At 40.2% G+C, this 18,220-nt stretch overlaps 1 protein-coding gene across 1 annotated transcript in view; it reads right to left on the bottom strand.

The window, feature by feature from the left end:
- SLC25A17 (solute carrier family 25 member 17) overlaps positions 1 to 18,120 on the bottom strand; it is a 45,028-nt gene extending 26,908 nt beyond the window's left edge. Inside the window, exon 1 of the mRNA XM_024579272.3 lies at positions 17,935 to 18,120. Within this exon, the coding sequence (XP_024435040.1) occupies positions 17,935 to 17,988 (54 nt within the window). The 5' untranslated portion in view covers positions 17,989 to 18,120. The remainder of the gene's footprint in view (positions 1 to 17,934) is intronic.
- Positions 18,121 to 18,220: the final 100 nt, after the last annotated feature.

The following is an 18,220-nucleotide window of genomic DNA, read 5'->3' on the forward strand; positions in this document are numbered from 1 at the left end:
TTAACAGTTTTACCCTATTTAAGAAAAAGAGGGGGACTTCTGGCCAAGATGGAGGCATAGGTAGACATACTGTGCCTCCTCACACAACCAAAAGGAGGACAACAAATTTAAAAACAAAAACCAGCCAGAACTGACAGAAAATCGAACTGTTTGGAAGTCTGACAACCAAGGAGATAAAGAAGAAACATTCATCCAGACCCGTAGGAGGGGCGGAGACAGGCAGCTGGACAGGAGGAAGTGCGGCAAGGGAGCGCCTGGCAGACCTGGAGAGGCGGCAGCTGGTGGAGCGGGAGGTCCCATGTTCTCACACAGATAAACCGGGAGGCACAACTGGGGAGTGAGACAGACTGAGCAACCCAGAGTTCCAGCAGGGAAATAAAGCCTCAAACCTCTGATTGAAAACACCTGTGGGGGTTGAGGCAGCAGTAGCAGAAACTCACAGGAGAGTCACTGGAGAGACCTACAGGGTCCTGGAACGTACACAAGCCCACCCACCCACCCACCCGGGAATCAGCACCAGAAGGGCCCAATTTGATTGTGGGTAGCGGGGGAAGTGACTGAAAACTGGGAGAGAGTGGAGCAAGAGGCACTGTTCTCTCCCGTACCCCTCCCCCATATACGGCGTCACTCCCAGCGACTTGGGCTGTCCCGCCCTGGTGAACACCTAAGTCTCCTCCCCTTTATGTAACAGGTGCACCAAGACAAAAAAAAAAAAAAAAAGGCCCAAATGAAAGAACAGATCAAAGATCCAGAAAAAATACAACTAAGCAATGAAGAGATAGCCAACTATTAGATGCACAATTCAAAACACTGGTAATCAGGATGCTCACAGAAATGGTTTAATATGGTTGCAAAATGGAGGACAAAGTGAAGGCTATGCTAAGTGAAATAAAGGAAAATGTACAGGGAACCAACAGTGGCGGGAAGGAAACCTGGGCTCAAATCAATGGTTTGGACCAGAAGGAAGAAATAAACATTCAACCAGAGCAGAATGAAGAAACAAGAATTCAGAAAAATGAGGACAGGCTTAGGAACCTCTGGGACAAGTTTAAACATTCCAACATCCAAATCATTGGGTTACCAGGAGGAGAAAAGGAGGAGCAAGAAATTGAAAACTTATTTGAACAAATAATGAAAGAGAACTTCCCCAATCTGGCAAAGGAAATAGACTTCTAGAAGCCCAGGAAGCTTGGAGAGTCCCAAAGAAGCTGGACCCAAGGAGGAACACACCAAGGCACATCATAATTACATTAGCCAAGATTAAGCAGAAGGAGAGAATCTTAGAAGCAGCAAGAGAGAAGGACACAGTTACCTACAAAGGAGTTCCCATAAGACTGTCAGCGGATTTCTCAAAAGAAACTTTGCAGGTAAGAAGGGGCTGGAAAGAAGTATTCCAAGTCAGGAAAGGCAAGGACCTACATCCAACATTACTCTCTGCCGCAGAGCTATCATTTAGAATGGAAGGGCAGATCAAGTGCTTCTCAGATAAGGTCAAGTTAAAGGAGTTCATCATCACCAAGTCCTTATTATATGAAATGTTAAAGGGATTTACCTAAGAAAAAGAAGATAAAAAATATGAACAGTAATATGACAATAAACTCACAGTTATTAACAACCAAACCTAAAACAAAAACAACCTAAGCAAACAACTAGAACAGGAACAGAATCACAGAAATGGAGATCACATGGAGGGTTATCAACAGGGGAGTGGGAGGGGGAGAGAGGGGGGAAAGGTACAGAGAATAAGTAGCATAAATGGTAGGTAGAAGATAGACAGGGGGAGGGTAAGAATAGTATAAGAAATGTAGAAGCCAAAGAGCTTGTATTTATGACCCATGGACATGAACTAAAGGGAGGGAATATGGGTGGGAGGGGACCTACAGGATGGAGGGGAATAAAGGGGGGAAAATGGTACAACCGTAATAACATAATCAATAAAATATATTAAAAAAACAAAAAAGATACACACACACATACTTATTCTATGCTTTGTTAGAAAACCTAAGTTTAAATATGAGAGTTAAAATTTTAAGGGTGAAATGGAGGCTTCTGTTACTAACAATATGGTAACCTAAACAATGAGCTATGAAATATCTACAATTGTTAAATATAAAAAATAAAGTATAAAAAATGTACATAATAAAATATAACACCATTTAAATGTTTAGGTGAACTCATGGGAAAGAAAGGGAAAGCCACTGGGGCCTAAAAGAGTAGAAACTGATAGGCTCTTGGGCTTTGGTTGCCCGAGGATCTTGCCTGAAGATTCTTGGGCAACCAAATAATAAGTGACTTTATTATTATTATTATTTTTAAATTGAAGTAGGATTCACATAACATAAAATTAGCCATTTTGAATTATACCATTTAGTGCATTCACAATATTGTGCAACCACCTCTATCATGTTCCAGTTTTCATCATCTCAAAACTCTGTACCCATTAATCAGGCACACCCCAAAGTCCCCCTTCACTCAGCCCTGACAAGCATGAACCTGCTCCTGTCTCATATGCAGAACAGATGTATCTATTCTGGATATTTCATATAAAAATAATGTAACCTGTGACCTCTGTGTCTGGCTTTTTTCACTTCACTTAATGTTTTCAAGGTTTATCCACATTGTAGCATGTGTCAGTTTTTCATTTCTTTATATGGCTGAATAATATGCCATTGTGTGTACATACTGCATTTTGTTTCTCCATTCAAAAGGTTAAAAAAAAAAAAAGGTTTTGAGAGGGCAGGGGTATAAGGGGACTAAACGGTAATGGAAAAAATATAATAAAGATTAAATGAAAAAATGTTTCGAGCCCTGACCGGTGTAGCTCAGTGGATTTAGCACAGGCCTATGAACCAAAGGGTTGCCATTTCAATTCCCCGTCAGAGCACAGGCCTGGGTTGCAGGCCAGGTCCCCAGGTGGAGGTATGCGAGAGGCAACCACACATTGATGTTTCTCTCCTTTTCTCCTTCCCTTCCCCTCTCTCTAAAAATAAATTAAAATCTTTTAAAAAATACTTTGAAATGAGACAGAGGTAGCGATTACAACTTGTAAATGTACTCAGTACCAATGAATTGTACACTTCAAAATGGTTAATTTTGTTATTTGAATTGTACCTGAATTTTACTAAAAAGTATTTAATCTTCACAACAACCTAATGAGTTATGTACTATTATACTCTCCATTTTCAGACGATGAAACAGATACTAAGAGGTTTTGCAGCTTGTCTAATGTCATACACTTTGCAAGTGACAGATCAGTATTTGAACACAGGCAGGCTGGCTCCAGAGTCCATACTCTCAACCACTGCTGTAATTAAAACTTAAAAAAACATTAATGATAAAGAAAAACTAGTAAAAAAAAAAGGTACTAATATGAGGCTTATTTTATGTGTCAAATATTTCTTTCTAGTGGACTAGTCGGAAAACAAAGCAGAGCCTGGCATAGCATATGCCCTGAACTTGTTAATGAACAGTATGACTATGTGCACCTGCAAGTAAACTTAATATACACAGGAAAATGTATTCCAAATGCTGAAGGTATGTTCAAAACATAGCTATTCTGTACAATGGCGACTTGCTATATTTGTCTCCTTGTCGAGCATACACAGATGACTTTTTATAGGCAGCTGTTACTAAAAGGAAAATATTTATTATATACAATAATATAAGTACATGATTTTTCAGAATTTGAGTTAAATTCTTTTTCATAAATAATCAGTGTTTTTCACTCTTTAGGCTCTATGTTCACTTTTATAAAATTAGAAAGTACAAAATACTGAGAAGATATAGCCACAATGTACAATATGGTTGTGCCAGAGGCATAAAAACAAGTCCATTGTTTTAAGTCCCATAGAATTCTAATCATCTAAGTGGGAGTTCTACTGTTGACAATCATTAAAATTCAAAAGGATCCATTTCCAGAGAAAAATCTTTTCGTATTTCACCAAAACAAACATTTTTAGACATTACATTTTACTATTTCCCTCTGGCATTTAGCCATTTGGTGTTGGAAAAATTAATTAATTCCTACACTGCATTGGTACCTGGAGCTGGAAAAGCCTTCAGAGATCACCTAGCAGTGGAGTCCCTTTGCCTGAGAACTGAGGACAGGGAAGTCAAGAGGTCTGACTGAAGCTGAAGTGGCAGAGCCTGAGTTAAAATTAAGATCCCTCAGGTTCCTAGTTCTACTGCTCAGTGGTCTACTTCAGTTCTCAATCTTTTTCCAATCAAGGTATAAATGACTTTTAACCTTCACTGTTTTCTCCCATTTATAAAAGTGCACATGACACAAACACAAATACACAAATCTGGGAAAATCAAAGAAGAAATACTTAACAGTGAGTATACCAGGAGGAAAAAAATTAAGTGTGGCTTCCATCTCCCTCATTACGCATCTCTAATTTTTTTGTAACAGTAAGTATGTGTTAGTTTTAGTCTGAAGTGGAGAAAAAGCAAGTATCTTTTTTTAAAGATATCAAAATACTAGAGAATAATATAACCTAGGGATTCTCAAAGTATGGTCTGGAGATCCTTGAAAGTCCCCAAACCCTTTTCAGAGGTCTGCAGGATCAAAACTATTTTCATAAGAATGCTATAGCATTATTTGCCATTTTATTTCTCATTTTCTCAGTGTGTAGTAAAGTTTTCCAGAGGCTACATATCGTGTAATATTGTAAGACTGAATATAGAAGCAGATAAAAGGATCCAGCTATCTTCTATTATGTCAAACATTAGAGACGTTTACAAAAACATCAAACAATGTCACACTTATTTTTTGGAAAATAACAGTTAAATTGTTACATGTTAACATGTAATGGGTTTAATATTTTTAATGAATGTCTTAATGATTTCTCAGTTTTAATTTCAAATTCAATAAATATTGAGTTATAATCACATAAACAAAGCTGTTTAGAGTCTGCAATAATTTTTAGGTGGTTCTGATAGCAAAAGGTTCGAGAACTGCTGTTATAAACATGTTATTAAATATGAAAAACAGTACATTATTTTACACATCACTTCTAATATACCTTTCAGCTGATGTTACCAGCTGATACCACCAGTGTGACATACACTGCTGAAAACATCACACTACCTTTAGGTTGGCAACTGTCCTCTGCAGGAAACTCTTTAAAAGTAACTCTATAGGCCTGGCTGGCGTAGCTCAGTGGATTGAGCGCAGGCTGCAAACCAAAGGGTTGCCGGTTCGATTCCCAGTCAGGGCACATGCCTGGGTTGCGGGCCAGGTCCCCAATGGGGGCCACATGAGAGGCAGCCACACTTGATATTTCTCTCTTCCTCCCTCCCTTTCCCTCTCTCTAAAAATAAATAAATAAAATCTTTTAAAAAAAGTAACTCTATAAAGAGTAAGTATAGCCTATAATTGATACCTTAGAAAGAATCATTTATTAGAGGCATTTTTTTTTTTAATAACAGGGATACTACATAGCTGATAAAGACCATCTAGCTCTGGCTGGTGTGGTTCAGTGGACTGGGTGCCAGCCTGCAAATTGAAAGGTCGCTGGTTCAATTCCTGATCAGGGCACATGCCTGGGTTGTGGGCCAGCTCCCCAGTTGGGGGCGTGTGAGAGGCAACCAATTGATGTTTCTCTCCCTCTCTCTAACGCTTTCCCTACCTCTGCAAATAAAATAAAATCTTGAAAAAAAAGAACATCTAAAAGGATACTAAAAGGGCAGGCAAGCACAAGTCTGAAAGTGAACTGAACATTATGGAAATTCAGAAGCTGGTATCATTAGAATAGAGAACACAAAATCAAGAGTAGAATGAAAGCCTCTAGGGGTAAGCAGGGTCAAGTCAAAGGCTTCTTTAGAGGTAAGTATATTAAGGATCATTCTAGTGACTGATTTGAACAGATGTGGGAAGAAGAGGAACTTCAAGGACCACAGGTTTCCAGCTTAAAGAACCAGGATAACAGTGTTGTCATTAACTGAAATGGTAAACACTGCCAGGGGAGCAATTTTGGGGCAAGAGATACTGAATTTGGGTTTGAATTAGCTAAAGTTTAAGTGTCTCAAAGACTTCTATTTGAAGATGTCCAGGAGGTGGCCAGGTATCAGTCTGGAGTTCCAGAGATTCTAGGGTAAATATGCAGATTTGAAAGTCATTATAGTGTAGCATAGTTCCTTACCTTTTAGACAAAAATGATTCTACCATGACGTCACAGATTCTATCTGTTAGGGATGGTGGGATGATTACTTTACTAAAAATGTGTGAATGAATATTGTTTTCTTCATTTCCATAGTCAAATTTTCATTCTCAACAATTATGAACACACATTACATGCCAGGGTATTTTGTGTTTATATTTTTTATTTCATGAATCTCCTCTTTACTACCTTCCATTTTTCCTTTCTTTGGGTTTATTTTGATATTCTCATCTAACTTCTTGAAATGGATACCTAGCTCATTACTTTTAAGTCTGTCTTCTTTTCCAAACTTGATTTAAAGGCAATTCATTTTCCTTTAGGTATTTTAGCTGTATCTGAAAAGTTTTTGTTTTCTTTATAACTCAGTAGTTTTTCATATATTCACAAGTTGTGTGGCTATCACCACAACTTAATTCTAGAACATTTTTATTACCCTAAAAGGAAACCAATAATCATTAGTAGTCACTCTCCACTCTCTCCTCCTCCCACACCCTGGAAAACACATTTATTTTCTATTTTGCCTACTCTAAACATTTCATATAAATGAAATCAAATACATGAACTTTTGTGACTGGCTTCTTTCAAGGCTCAGCCATGTTGTAGAATTAGAACTTCATTCTGTATTATGGTTGAAAAAACATTCTGCCCTAACAGGTGTGGCTCAGTTGGTTGGGTGTCATCCCACAAAGAGAAAGGTCCCCAGTTCAATTCCCGGTCAGGGCACATGCCTGGGTTGCAAGTTCAGTCCCCAGTTGGGGCGCACAAGCAGCAACCGATAGATATTTCTCTCCCTCTCTTCCCCTCTCTCTACAAACAAATAAAATCTTTAAAAAATATTCTATTGTATGGATGTATCACATTTTGTTTATCCACTCATCAGTTGAAGGACTTAAGTTGTTTCCACCTTTTGGCTTTGTGAATAATGCTGCTATGAACATCTGTATCAAAGTTTGAGTATGGATGTTTTCAGTTCTCTCACAGTGTAATTGCTGAATTCTATTGGTAACATTTTGAAGACCCAAACTGTTTTCCACAGTGGCTGCACAATTCTATATTCTCCTGAGAAAATATGAGGGTCCCAATTTCTCCACATCCTTACAATACTTATTACCTGTCCTTTTGATTATCACCATCCTAGTGGGTGTGAACTGCTATTTCACTGAAGTTTTGATTTGCATTTCCTTGATGACTAATGTTGTCAGGCATCTTTTCACGTATTTATTGGCTACTTGTATGCGGTCATTGGAGAAATGTATACTCAAAACTTTTGTCGTTTTTAATTGGGTTGTTTGCCTTTCTATTACTGAGGCTGTGAACATTCTTTATATATTCTGGACACTAGACTTTATCAGATATGTAATTTACAAATATGTCCTTCCATTCTGTTGTCTTCACTTTCTTGAAAGTGTCTTTGAAGTACAAAAGGTTTTAATTCAGAAGAAATACAATTTGCATATTTTTATTTTATTACTTGTGCTTTTGGTATCATATCTAAGAAACCATTAGACTGGGGTGGCTCATTTAATAAGGAATCATACTGCAAAGCTAAAGGTCACCAGTTTGATTCCCTGTCAGGTCACATGCCTGGGTTGCAGGTTTGTTTCCTCAGCTGGTTGGGGAGGGAACAAGAGGCAACCAATCAATATTTCTCTCTCACATTGATGTTTTTCTGTTTCTCCCTCCCTCCCCCTCTCTCTCCAAAAATAAATAAATAAATAAAATCTTAAAAACAAAAAAAACAAAAAAAAATATTGCCTGATCCAAAGTCCTGGTGACACATAGGCCCTGGACAGGTGGCTCAGCTCGTTGGAGCATCGTCTCCTACACTAAAAGGCTGTGCGTTTGATCCCGGGTCAGGGCACATTCCTAGGTTGTAGGTTTGCTCTCTGGTCAGGAGCTTACAGGAGACAACCGATCTAAGTTTCTCTCCCACATGGGTTTCTTTATCTCCCTCTCTTTCTAAAAATCAATGAAAAGATATTCTTGGGTGAGGATTAAAAGATTATGATTGAAAATTCCCTGTTAGGATTGTTACTGTTGTCTACATTTTTAATTCATAATGCCTTATTTCTCTGTGAGTTTAGTTAGTTGGATTGAGCTGCTCATTTCCCTCAAAATTTTCTTTCTGGGCACTCCTTTACACCTCATAATGATAACTACCTCTGGAATGGATATCTGCCAGGCACTCTGGGGCTTCACCACCCTGCACTCTAAGTTAAATTGCTGGCTTTAAGTTTTCAAATCATGCAAGTAGTGGGAATTTGGGTACAATCTTGTGGTTTCAAAATCTCAGTGATGATCCCCCCAATTCCCCATTCAGTGCCAAGCTTGGAAATAGCTGATTTTCCCAGGAAGAAGTAAGATTATTTCGTATATATTTTTATAGCATATTCCTTTGGGATTCCAGCTTTATTAGGTGATCCCCTACTAGACGTCTTGTCTTGGACAGACTGGGCTCTTTCTCACCTTCCCTGTATCCCTGGAAGCTACAAATCTAAAGTTCATGTTTACCTGGTTAAGCAATTTCTGCAGGGCAAAAGCTGCTCTCCTTGACCCTGGGTCCTCTCTTTACTCATTCTCCAGTCTGAGAGTTCCTTATATTCCTATCACCTTATTAATGTTTTTAAGAAGTTATTTTTTAAAAACATTTTATACAGGCTTTTATTATAAAGGGAAATTTTCAGGTTTGATCAGCTCCTTAGTTAGAAACAGAAATTGCATTATAAGTATTTTACAATGTAAACATTAAAATATTAATTATTAAATTTAAAATATTAAAAACTTGAGAATGTATTTATCCTTTACTATTTATTTCATTCTTATTTCATGATAAGCCTGTATAAAGGCAAGTTGGTAACATACCATAATTTGAATCTATTACCCCATAACATCTAACACTACTCTTCTGTATTCCTTGTATATTTAATTATATTTCTAACCTAATTCCCTGCCTCCCAAAAGTTTATAAAATTTAATAGAGTAACAAATGCTAAACAAAAGCAATTCAAAACAAACATAAAACAGCAACCATTTTACCCAGGATATGAAATTAGGAAAATGACAAAACCAGGGAAGGGAAAACCCCCAGAAATCTGAAATTTATCAATTTCTGAAATTACCTGTGAACAGGTATCTGATTAAGAAACACACCAAAGGTGCCCTGGCTGGGTGGCTCAGTTGGTTAGAGCATTGACCCGTACACAAAAGGCTGCAGGGTCAATCCTTGGTTGAGGCAGGTACAGAAGGCAGCCTATCAATGCCTGTCTGTCTCTTTCTCTCTAAAATCAATGAAGATATCCTTGGGTGAGGATTTAAAAAATTTTTTTACAACACACCAAGGGACATTCAGGGAGTTATCCAAGTAACTTCAAAAGCATCCTGCCCTGGCTGGTGTGGCTCCGTGGATTGAGAGCCAGCCTGTGAACCAAAGAGTCACCAGCCTGATTCCCAGTTAGGGCACATGCCTGGGTTGTGAGCCAGATCCCCAGTAGGGGGCATGCCAGACACTGATGTCCCTCTCCCTTCCCCTCTCTCTAAAAATAAATAAAATCCTTTAAAAAAAAAAAAGCTTCCAACCAGACAGACCAAAACACAACTATAAACACTGCTCTAGCAAAAACATCTGATTTAAAAGAGTAAGGCCTTGAATCAGTTTGAGTGGTGGCTAGAAAAATGAAAAAGGGATATGTTTCAGAAGAACTGTAACAGGGAGAATCAATTATTGTTTGCTGATTTACTGAATGGGGAATAAAAGAGAGAAAAGAGTCACAAGAATAAAGGATACCACTGACATAAATAGGAAAGTCAAGGCCATGGCCGGATACTTAAGTTGGTTAGAGTGTCGTCCTGATACAACAAGGTTGCAGGTTCAATCCCTGGTCAGGGCACATACAAGAATCAACCAATGAATACATAAGTAAGTAGAACAACAAGTCGATGTTTTTTTCTTTCTCTCCAAAAACCCAATAAATAAATAAAAAGAAAACCAATAAAAAAACAATTAAAAAATGAAAAAGGAAAGTCAAAAGAAGGATCTAGTTTTGAAAAATTACTAGTTCAACATTGGACACAGTGAATTTAAGATGGTAAATTAACTTCTTTCTCGCCTGGGTTCTAATGGTATCATGTATTCTGTACACAAAATTTTATTTCTCAGCAATCATTAAACTATATTGTATTTAGTTATTAATGACTTTTTCTTCCTTATTAGGCCATGGACACCTCAAGGGCAAGAACCTAACAATTAAATAATTATTACATTCAATGACTAAATAGCTAAAAAAAAAAGTTAGGTTTTTTTTTTTTTGTCAGTTGGCCATACCATACTGTAGCCTAGGAGACAGATGAGAGCTAGATAAAAATGGCAAGCAAAGTCACATAAATCGTTTTCAGCCTAAGTTCCTGAGCATTTTTGGCTCTCTCTGTTGTTACTCAGTTTTCTTAAAAATGTAGCAGCATTTACATTTGAGATTATATATCAAAAACAGAGATGGTTTATTCATTTTATGGGCTATGCCTCTCCTGTGAAAGGTCAATAAACATCCAAAGTCTACTTTTTAATTTGGTGAACACAAACACTCATGAAATTGAGCTTAAGTACTTAATACCTCAGACAGTCAGAATGAAATAGTGGGGTAAGCCTGGGGAAGACCTGGTCCCCTAAACATGTGCAATACAATGGGAATAAGAGGCAAACACACATAAATAGTTTTTAAGTACAAATAATGATGTTTGGGTTAGCCTACCAACCAAGTCACCAAATTCGACCTTCTCCAAAGTTCGTATTCACCCTTGAAGCATGAAAAATAGTTAAAAAAAAAAGGGCAATGCCAGTTCCAGTGTCAATTTCCGAGAGGAGTCCAAAACTGAGTGAGTCACAGAATCACCACTGAAATCAGAGGACAGCATCTCCTGATGGAGTACATGGCATTACTGGACAGAAGAATTATTTTTAAAAGAAAGAAAAACAATTAAAATAAATGATCAGTAGTAGATCTTAAGCTAATGAAATTCCAAGATTGAAAGCCACTTACTGTGGTTTTCATGTTCAAAAATGTTATTCACTTAACCAGAGTTAATATAAGTCTTTCCCCTGATAAAACAACCAAGCTAACTCTCACACCTCTACACAGACTGGCCTAATGGATTAACACATCAAGTGTCTAATGGAAAGAGCATGGACTTTGGACTAAAACAAACCAAGGTTCAGGTCCCAGCTATAATACATACTGTATAATACATAACTGGGAATCGCCATGTCTCAATTTCCTCTTTTTTAATTTTGGGACCAACATCTAACTGTAGGACCAACACCCAACTGCTTATATTGCTGTGAGGGGTGAGAATTAACTTATGGAAAATACCTAGCATTGTACCAAGCACACAGTTGCCACTCAACAAATGTTGGTTCCTGTATATCCTTTCTTAAGCATCTTTTAGCAATAGGACTCAATATTTACAGTAAAAATAATTACAATAAAGACTGCAATACTAGTCTTAGCATGATGAACACACAATAATATATACATAAAGATAATGTATTATAAAATTGTACACTTGAAACCTATATAATTATTAACCAATGTAACCCCAATACATTCAATAAAAAATAAATAAAAGCTAAAAAGGAAAAAAGACTGCATAAAACTCTTAAGACTGACTTTTGAAGTTTTATTAATGACATGATACAGTATATATCTAATATTTTGGGCCATACAGTATCATTCCCTTTTCCTAAGGGTGGGCTGATTACTTTACTTCTTCCCACTGCATACAAATTTGGTAGGATCGTAAATCCAGGCTCCCGCCCTCCATTTCTTACAGTCAAGGAGTGAGCACCTGACCATGAACATAGCTAATAGGTCCTCTCCCTAGACTTTGAATCTTGACTAATAAAATCTCTTTTACTAATAAAATCTACAATAAAATCTACCTTTCAAAGCTAATCTAATGAGAACCCAAATCTAATTATTATAAATCTAATTATATTCAATGTTTTGAGAATTATTTACATCTGAGACCATTAATATATAATAGTTGTCAATTAGAAATATAGCATTATCCTAAACAGTATAATTCTGGTTTTCAAACACTCGAGATTGTCTGCAATTATCCCATGGTGTGCCACAAGACTCAAAATCACTCATTTATTTATTTCAATTTTTAAAATGTGTGTGTATCCATAATGCCACACTAGATCTGAGTGAGTATAGAACTTGGAAAAAGCAAACATGAAACTTCACCTTAAAAAGGTTGTAAGTCAACATCTTTTTTTTTTCTTTTTGATATATTTATTGATTGTGCTATTACAGTTGTCCCATTTCCCCCTCCACTCCACTCCATCCTGCCCACCCCCTCCCTCCCACAGTCCCCCCCTATAGTTCATGTCCATGGGTCATACTTGTAAGTTCTTTGGCTTCCACATTTCCTATACTATTCTTACCCTCCCCGTCTATTTTCCACCTATCGTTTATGCTATTTATTCTCTGTACCTTTCCCCCCTCTCTCCCCCTCCCAATCCCCTACTGATAACCCTCCATGTGATCTCCATTTCTGTGGTTCTGTTTCTGTTCTAGTTGTTTGCTTAGTTTTCTTTTGTTTTGGTTTTAGGTGTGGTTGTTAGTAACTGCGAGTTTGCTGTCATTTTTACTGTTCCTATTTTTGATCTTCTTTTTCTTAGGTAACTCCCTTTAACATTTCATATAATAAGGGCTTGGTGATGATGAACTCCTTTAACTTGACCTTATCTGAGAAGCACTTTATCTGACCTTTCATCCTAAATGATAGCTTTGTTGGATACAGTAATCTTGGATGTAGGCTCTTGCCTTTCATGACTTGGAATACTTCTTTTCATCCCCTTCTTGCCTGTAAGGTCTCTTGAGAAATCAGCTGATAGTCTTATGGGAACCCCTTTGTAGGTAACTGTGTCCTTTGCTCTTGCTGCTTCTAAGATTCTCTCCTTCTGCTTAATCTTGGCTAATGTAATTATGATGTGCCTTGGTGTGTTCCTCCTTGGGTCCAGCTTCTTTGGGACTCTCTGAGTTTCCTGGACTTCCTGGAAGTCTATTTCCTTCGCCAGATTGGGGAAGTTCTCCTTCATTATTTGTTCAAATAAGTTTTCAATTTTTTGTTCTTCCTCTTCTCCTTCTGCCACCCCTATAATTCGGATGTTGGAATGTTTCAAGATGTCCTGGAGGTTCCTAAGCCTCTCCTCATTTTTCCGAATTCTTGTTTCTCCATTTTTTTCTGGTTGCATGTTTCTTTCTTCCTTCTGGTCCATACCATTGATTTGAGTCCCAGTTTCCTTGTCATCACTATTGGTTCCCTGTACACTTTCCTTTGTTTCTCTTGGCTTAGCCTTCATTTTTCCATCTAGTTTTCGAACAAATTCAACCAATTCTGTGAGCTTTTTAATAACCAGTGTTTTGAACTGTGCATCTGATATGTTGGCTATCTCTTCCTCGCTTAGTTGTATTTTTTCTGGAGCTTTGAAGAGTTCTGTCATTTGGGCCTTTTTTTTTTTTTTTGTCTTGGCGAGTCTGTTACATAAAGGAGCGGAGCCTTAGGTGTTCCCGGGGTCGGGCAGGGTAACACTGGTGCTGCGCTGTGACGCTGAGCTGTGCCACTGTATGTGGGGGAGGGGCCGAGAGGGAGCAATGGCGCCTGCTCCTCTCTCCACCGGACTCCAGTCACTCCCTCCGCTACCCACAATCAAACTGGGCCCCTCTGGTGCTGGTTCTTGAGTGGGTGGGCCTGTGAACACTCTAGGCCCCTGTGGGTCTCTCCAATGACCTCTCCTGTGAGGCTGGGAGTCTCTCCTGTTGCCGCCCCAATCCCCATGGATATTTTCACTCAAGAGGTTTGAGGCTTTATTTCCCTGCACTGGAGCCCTGGGTTGCACGGTCTGCTTCACTCCCTGCCATTCGTCCCGGTTTAGCTATTCGCGAATATGGGGCCACGGGGTGCTACCCACCGCTCTGCCTGCCCCATTCTCCACCACTCTGAGTCCGGCCCTCTTGGTTTATCTGTGTGCGAATGTGGGGCCGCAGGGTCTGCTAGTGGTCAGACTGCCTGCCCCCTTTGTCCCACACTCCGCCAGTCTCGTTCCCGCCACGGCCATGCGAGTCCTCTCCGCCCTGGTGCCTGTCTCCGCCCCTCCTACCGGTCTGGATGAATGTTTCTTTTTTATCTACTTGGTGTCGGACTTCCCTGCCGTTCGATTTTCTGTCAGTTCAGGTTGTGCGAGGAGGCACAGTGTGTCTACCTACGCCGCCATCTTGGTTCTCTGTAAGTCAACATCTTAAACAATGGTCCAACAATCCTTTGGGGAGAAGCAACTACTCCAGGTAGCCTTGGAGCTCATACCAAAGTCACATAGTGGGGGAGGGGCACAGCCAAGATTCCAACCCAGGCTGCCTGGCCCAAGTGCTCTTAACCACTACGCTAAGTTGACTCTCCATCACCTCAAAGCTCTGGTTGAACATCATGTTCAGGACATTTAAGTAAACATGAGCTATCACCACAATAAGATACCATTGAAAGCAATGCAGCCCTGACTGGTGGATTGAGTGCTGACCTGTGAACTGAAGGGTATCTGGTTCGATTCCCAGTCAGAGTACATGCCTGAGTTGCAGGCCAGGTCCCCAGCTGGTGTGAGAGGCAAACAATCGATGTCTCTCTCACACACTGATGTTTCTCACCCTCTCCCCCTTTCTCCCTTTCCCTTTCTCTAAAAAAAAGGAAAAAAAAGTAAAAGCATGCCAATTTTCTTAACAACTATAGTGACCTGTTTTGTGGTGAAATTTTTTCCCTTTGGTAGCAACCAGAAAAAAATAGGGTACATATTGTGTGATTTAACCTTCCTTAATACAGAGGCTTGCAAAAAGAGTTGAGAACCACTCTATAGCAGGACAGTTCAAAAAAACAGCAAACACAGATTATGTGCTAGAAAACAGTACTGCCCCAATGGGGAGCAAGAGAAAAAAATTCTTACAAGTCTATAGGATACTCTAAAATAAGTTTATGGAAGAAGAAAAACCATAGCAAATTCAGGGTGCATAATTTCAAGCAGAACTTTTAACAAGAGAAAAATAGGCAATAAAAAGAGGAAAAAATGGAAATGTCTTTTAGGTTAGGTAGAAATATATCATCTCTTTCCACAGTCACTCTCTATAGCAAGGGTCAGACAACTATGGCCTAAGGGCCAAGTCTACTCCACTTCCTGGTTCTGTAAATAGGATTTTATTGGAACACAGCTCTGCCCATTTATTTACTTACTGTCAGTGGCTGCACTCACACTATCATGGCAATGTTGAGTAGCTACACTAGAGACTTTACACAAAGTGAGATATTTACCACCTGCCTCCTTACAGAAAGGCTGCCAAGCATTCTTTTATTTCTTTTATAACACTTAACACTATCTAAAATTATTCTATTTTGCTTATCAACTACTGTCTGACTTCCCCATTGGAATGCAAACTTCATGAAGAAAAACACTTTGTTCTCCCTGCTATCTCTAGCACCGAGAACTGTGCATGGCACATAGGGAGCAATAACAGTGTTCAATAAATGGCATTTATTGAAAGACAAAAGGAGAGCAAATATTTCTCAATTTCCCTTGGATGTACTCCAACTATTCATCCTACCATTCCATCAAAATTGGTCTTCTCATGAAACCATTGGATTTTTCTTGTTGAGAAACATGTTGACAAATTCAATGGTTAAGTCTTAGTCCTCATCTTATTTGACCCATGAGTAGTATCTGACCCAGTTGGTCTATACTCTTCTCCATGTGACTTTCTGAACACCACATTCCCTTACTTTTCCTCCTACCCTACTAGCCTTTCTTTAATCTCCTTTGCTGGTGCTATCTCATTTCCCTAACCTCTTAATGTTGGTGCTCTGGGGCTCAGTCTCTGAGATTTTTCTCTCAGTTCACACTCATTTTCTTAGTGAACTCATCTAGTCTCATCACTACACTTAGGCATTTAAAATGTAAATAGTGCAACCCCGACCGGTGTGGTTCAGTGGATTGAGCGCAGGCTGTGAACCAAAGGGTCGCCAGTTGGATTCCCAGTCAGGGCACAGGCCTGGGTTGCAGGCTAGGTCCACAGTTGGGGGTGTGTGAGAGGCAACCACACATTGATGTTTCTCCTCCCCCCTTTCTCCTCTCTCCAAAAATAAATATTTAAAATGTAACTAGTCCAAAATCATATTTCCCCTCTCAAACCTTCTCTGTACAGCCTTCACCACCTCAGTAAATGGGAACACCATCCTTCCAGTTGCTGAAGACAAAAAACTATTGGGAGTCAACCAACCCTCATTCTGTTACACCCCATATCCAATCCACCATCAAACTCTGCTGGCTCTATCTTATAAATGTATTCCAAATTGATGACCATTTTCCACAACCTCCACTGCTACCAACCTGGTCCAAGCCATCATCATCTCTTGCCTGAGATGATGTAACAGCTTCCCTGCTTCCACCCTTGCAGCCAGGGTGATCATGTTTAAAATGTAAGTCATCAATTATGTTTAAAATGTAAATCAGCAGGTTGCTGCATGCTCTAAACCTCCAATAGCTAGCTAGCTCTCTTTCCTACTCAAGAGTTAAAAGTCTCCCACGATTTGCTCCCCTGAAACCTGTTTGCCTCTTTGTTTCCTCCCCTTCAGGAACCCAGGCCTCCAAGCCCATCCTACAGCAGCTTGTTGAGCAAGCTTCCAAGTCAGCGTCTTTACACTGGCAGAAAGGCTCCTTCGGTTTAATGAACAAACTGAGACTCCTGCATCAGGCACTGCCACAAACAATTGTGTCAACTAAGTCTCATAACAACTCTGCGAGTTAAGTATCAATAACCCCAGTTTACAAACTGGGAAAGTAAAGTTTACAGGCCACCTATCTAACAAATAATGGAGCTGGGGTCCAGGCCTGATTAGTCCTCACAGAACATGAGCTCTCTCTGAGTTTGGGAGGCTAACGGGAGGGATCGGTGACATTCCTCTGAAGCCACACTGATTCCAACTGCCACAGGTGCACGCTGACAGCTAGAGGAGATGAGAAAGGGCGCTCAGAGAAACAGGATGAGGACCAGGAGGGGAAATTCCCCAAGTAGAGAGGGGAAGTTTCCAAGAGAAGGGATTGGTGGCAAATGGACGTGAGACATCCACAAGCCCAAGAACTCAGCATGCACATCACAGTAAATCATACCTGTAGTGGACAGCAACTCTGACCCCGACTTTAAAAAAGAAATTATTTTATGCCAATAATATTGGCCAAAGATAAGCCTATTAGGTAGGCACTTCCTCAGGCCCGCAGCAACTGTGTGACGGTACGTTGTAGTTAAGCATCTGATACCTAGGTTTTCCTCTGGCCCAGGCATGACGAAGTGTGCGTGCGGTGGGCGTGGGGTAAGAGGAACAGTGGCCTTTAACTTTCAGAAGCCAAAAACAAAACACAAACAAACAACCCCCCCAGCAATTATCTTCTGCCCGACTCCCCGTGGGTATGTGGGACACCATGGTCTATGTCCCAGGGAGTCTCGCTAGGAGCCCAGAGCGGTAGCCAGGGGCGGAGGAGTGTTGGCCCTTACTCCGAATTTTTCCAGCAACTTCTAAGTCCTCTTCCTTTCCCTCCCACAGTCACAACAGGACACCCTACACCCCGACCCTCACGATCTCCCTCTCATCCCCATCCCCTGTCTAGACCTATCCCCAAAAGTGACCCCTGAAAAACCCCACACCCCACAGCGGTCCGGGCGTGAAGACCCCGCCTCACCACGGCCCCGGCAACAGCGTGGACCAAGCTTTCGTAGGACAGCACGGAAGTCATTGCTGCGGTTCCCCTCAGAATCAGCTACACTTTTCCCACAGGAGCCACGGCCAGATCTGTGAGAGGAGCTAGAGTCCCAGGCGAAGCGTCACGAGTTCCACCCTTTCAGGGCGGCCTCCTCCACAACAACCACTTCCGGGTCGTAGGGCGCCCAGTCTGCCAGCAGAGGCCGCCCTGGCGGGAAGGCAAAAAGGCGGCCGGGAAACACCTCCTTGGCCCTGATTGGCTCCCG

Source organism: Desmodus rotundus, chromosome 3 (assembly GCF_022682495.2).
Source record: "Desmodus rotundus isolate HL8 chromosome 3, HLdesRot8A.1, whole genome shotgun sequence".
In the NCBI taxonomy this organism is placed as follows: Eukaryota; Metazoa; Chordata; class Mammalia; order Chiroptera; family Phyllostomidae; genus Desmodus; species Desmodus rotundus.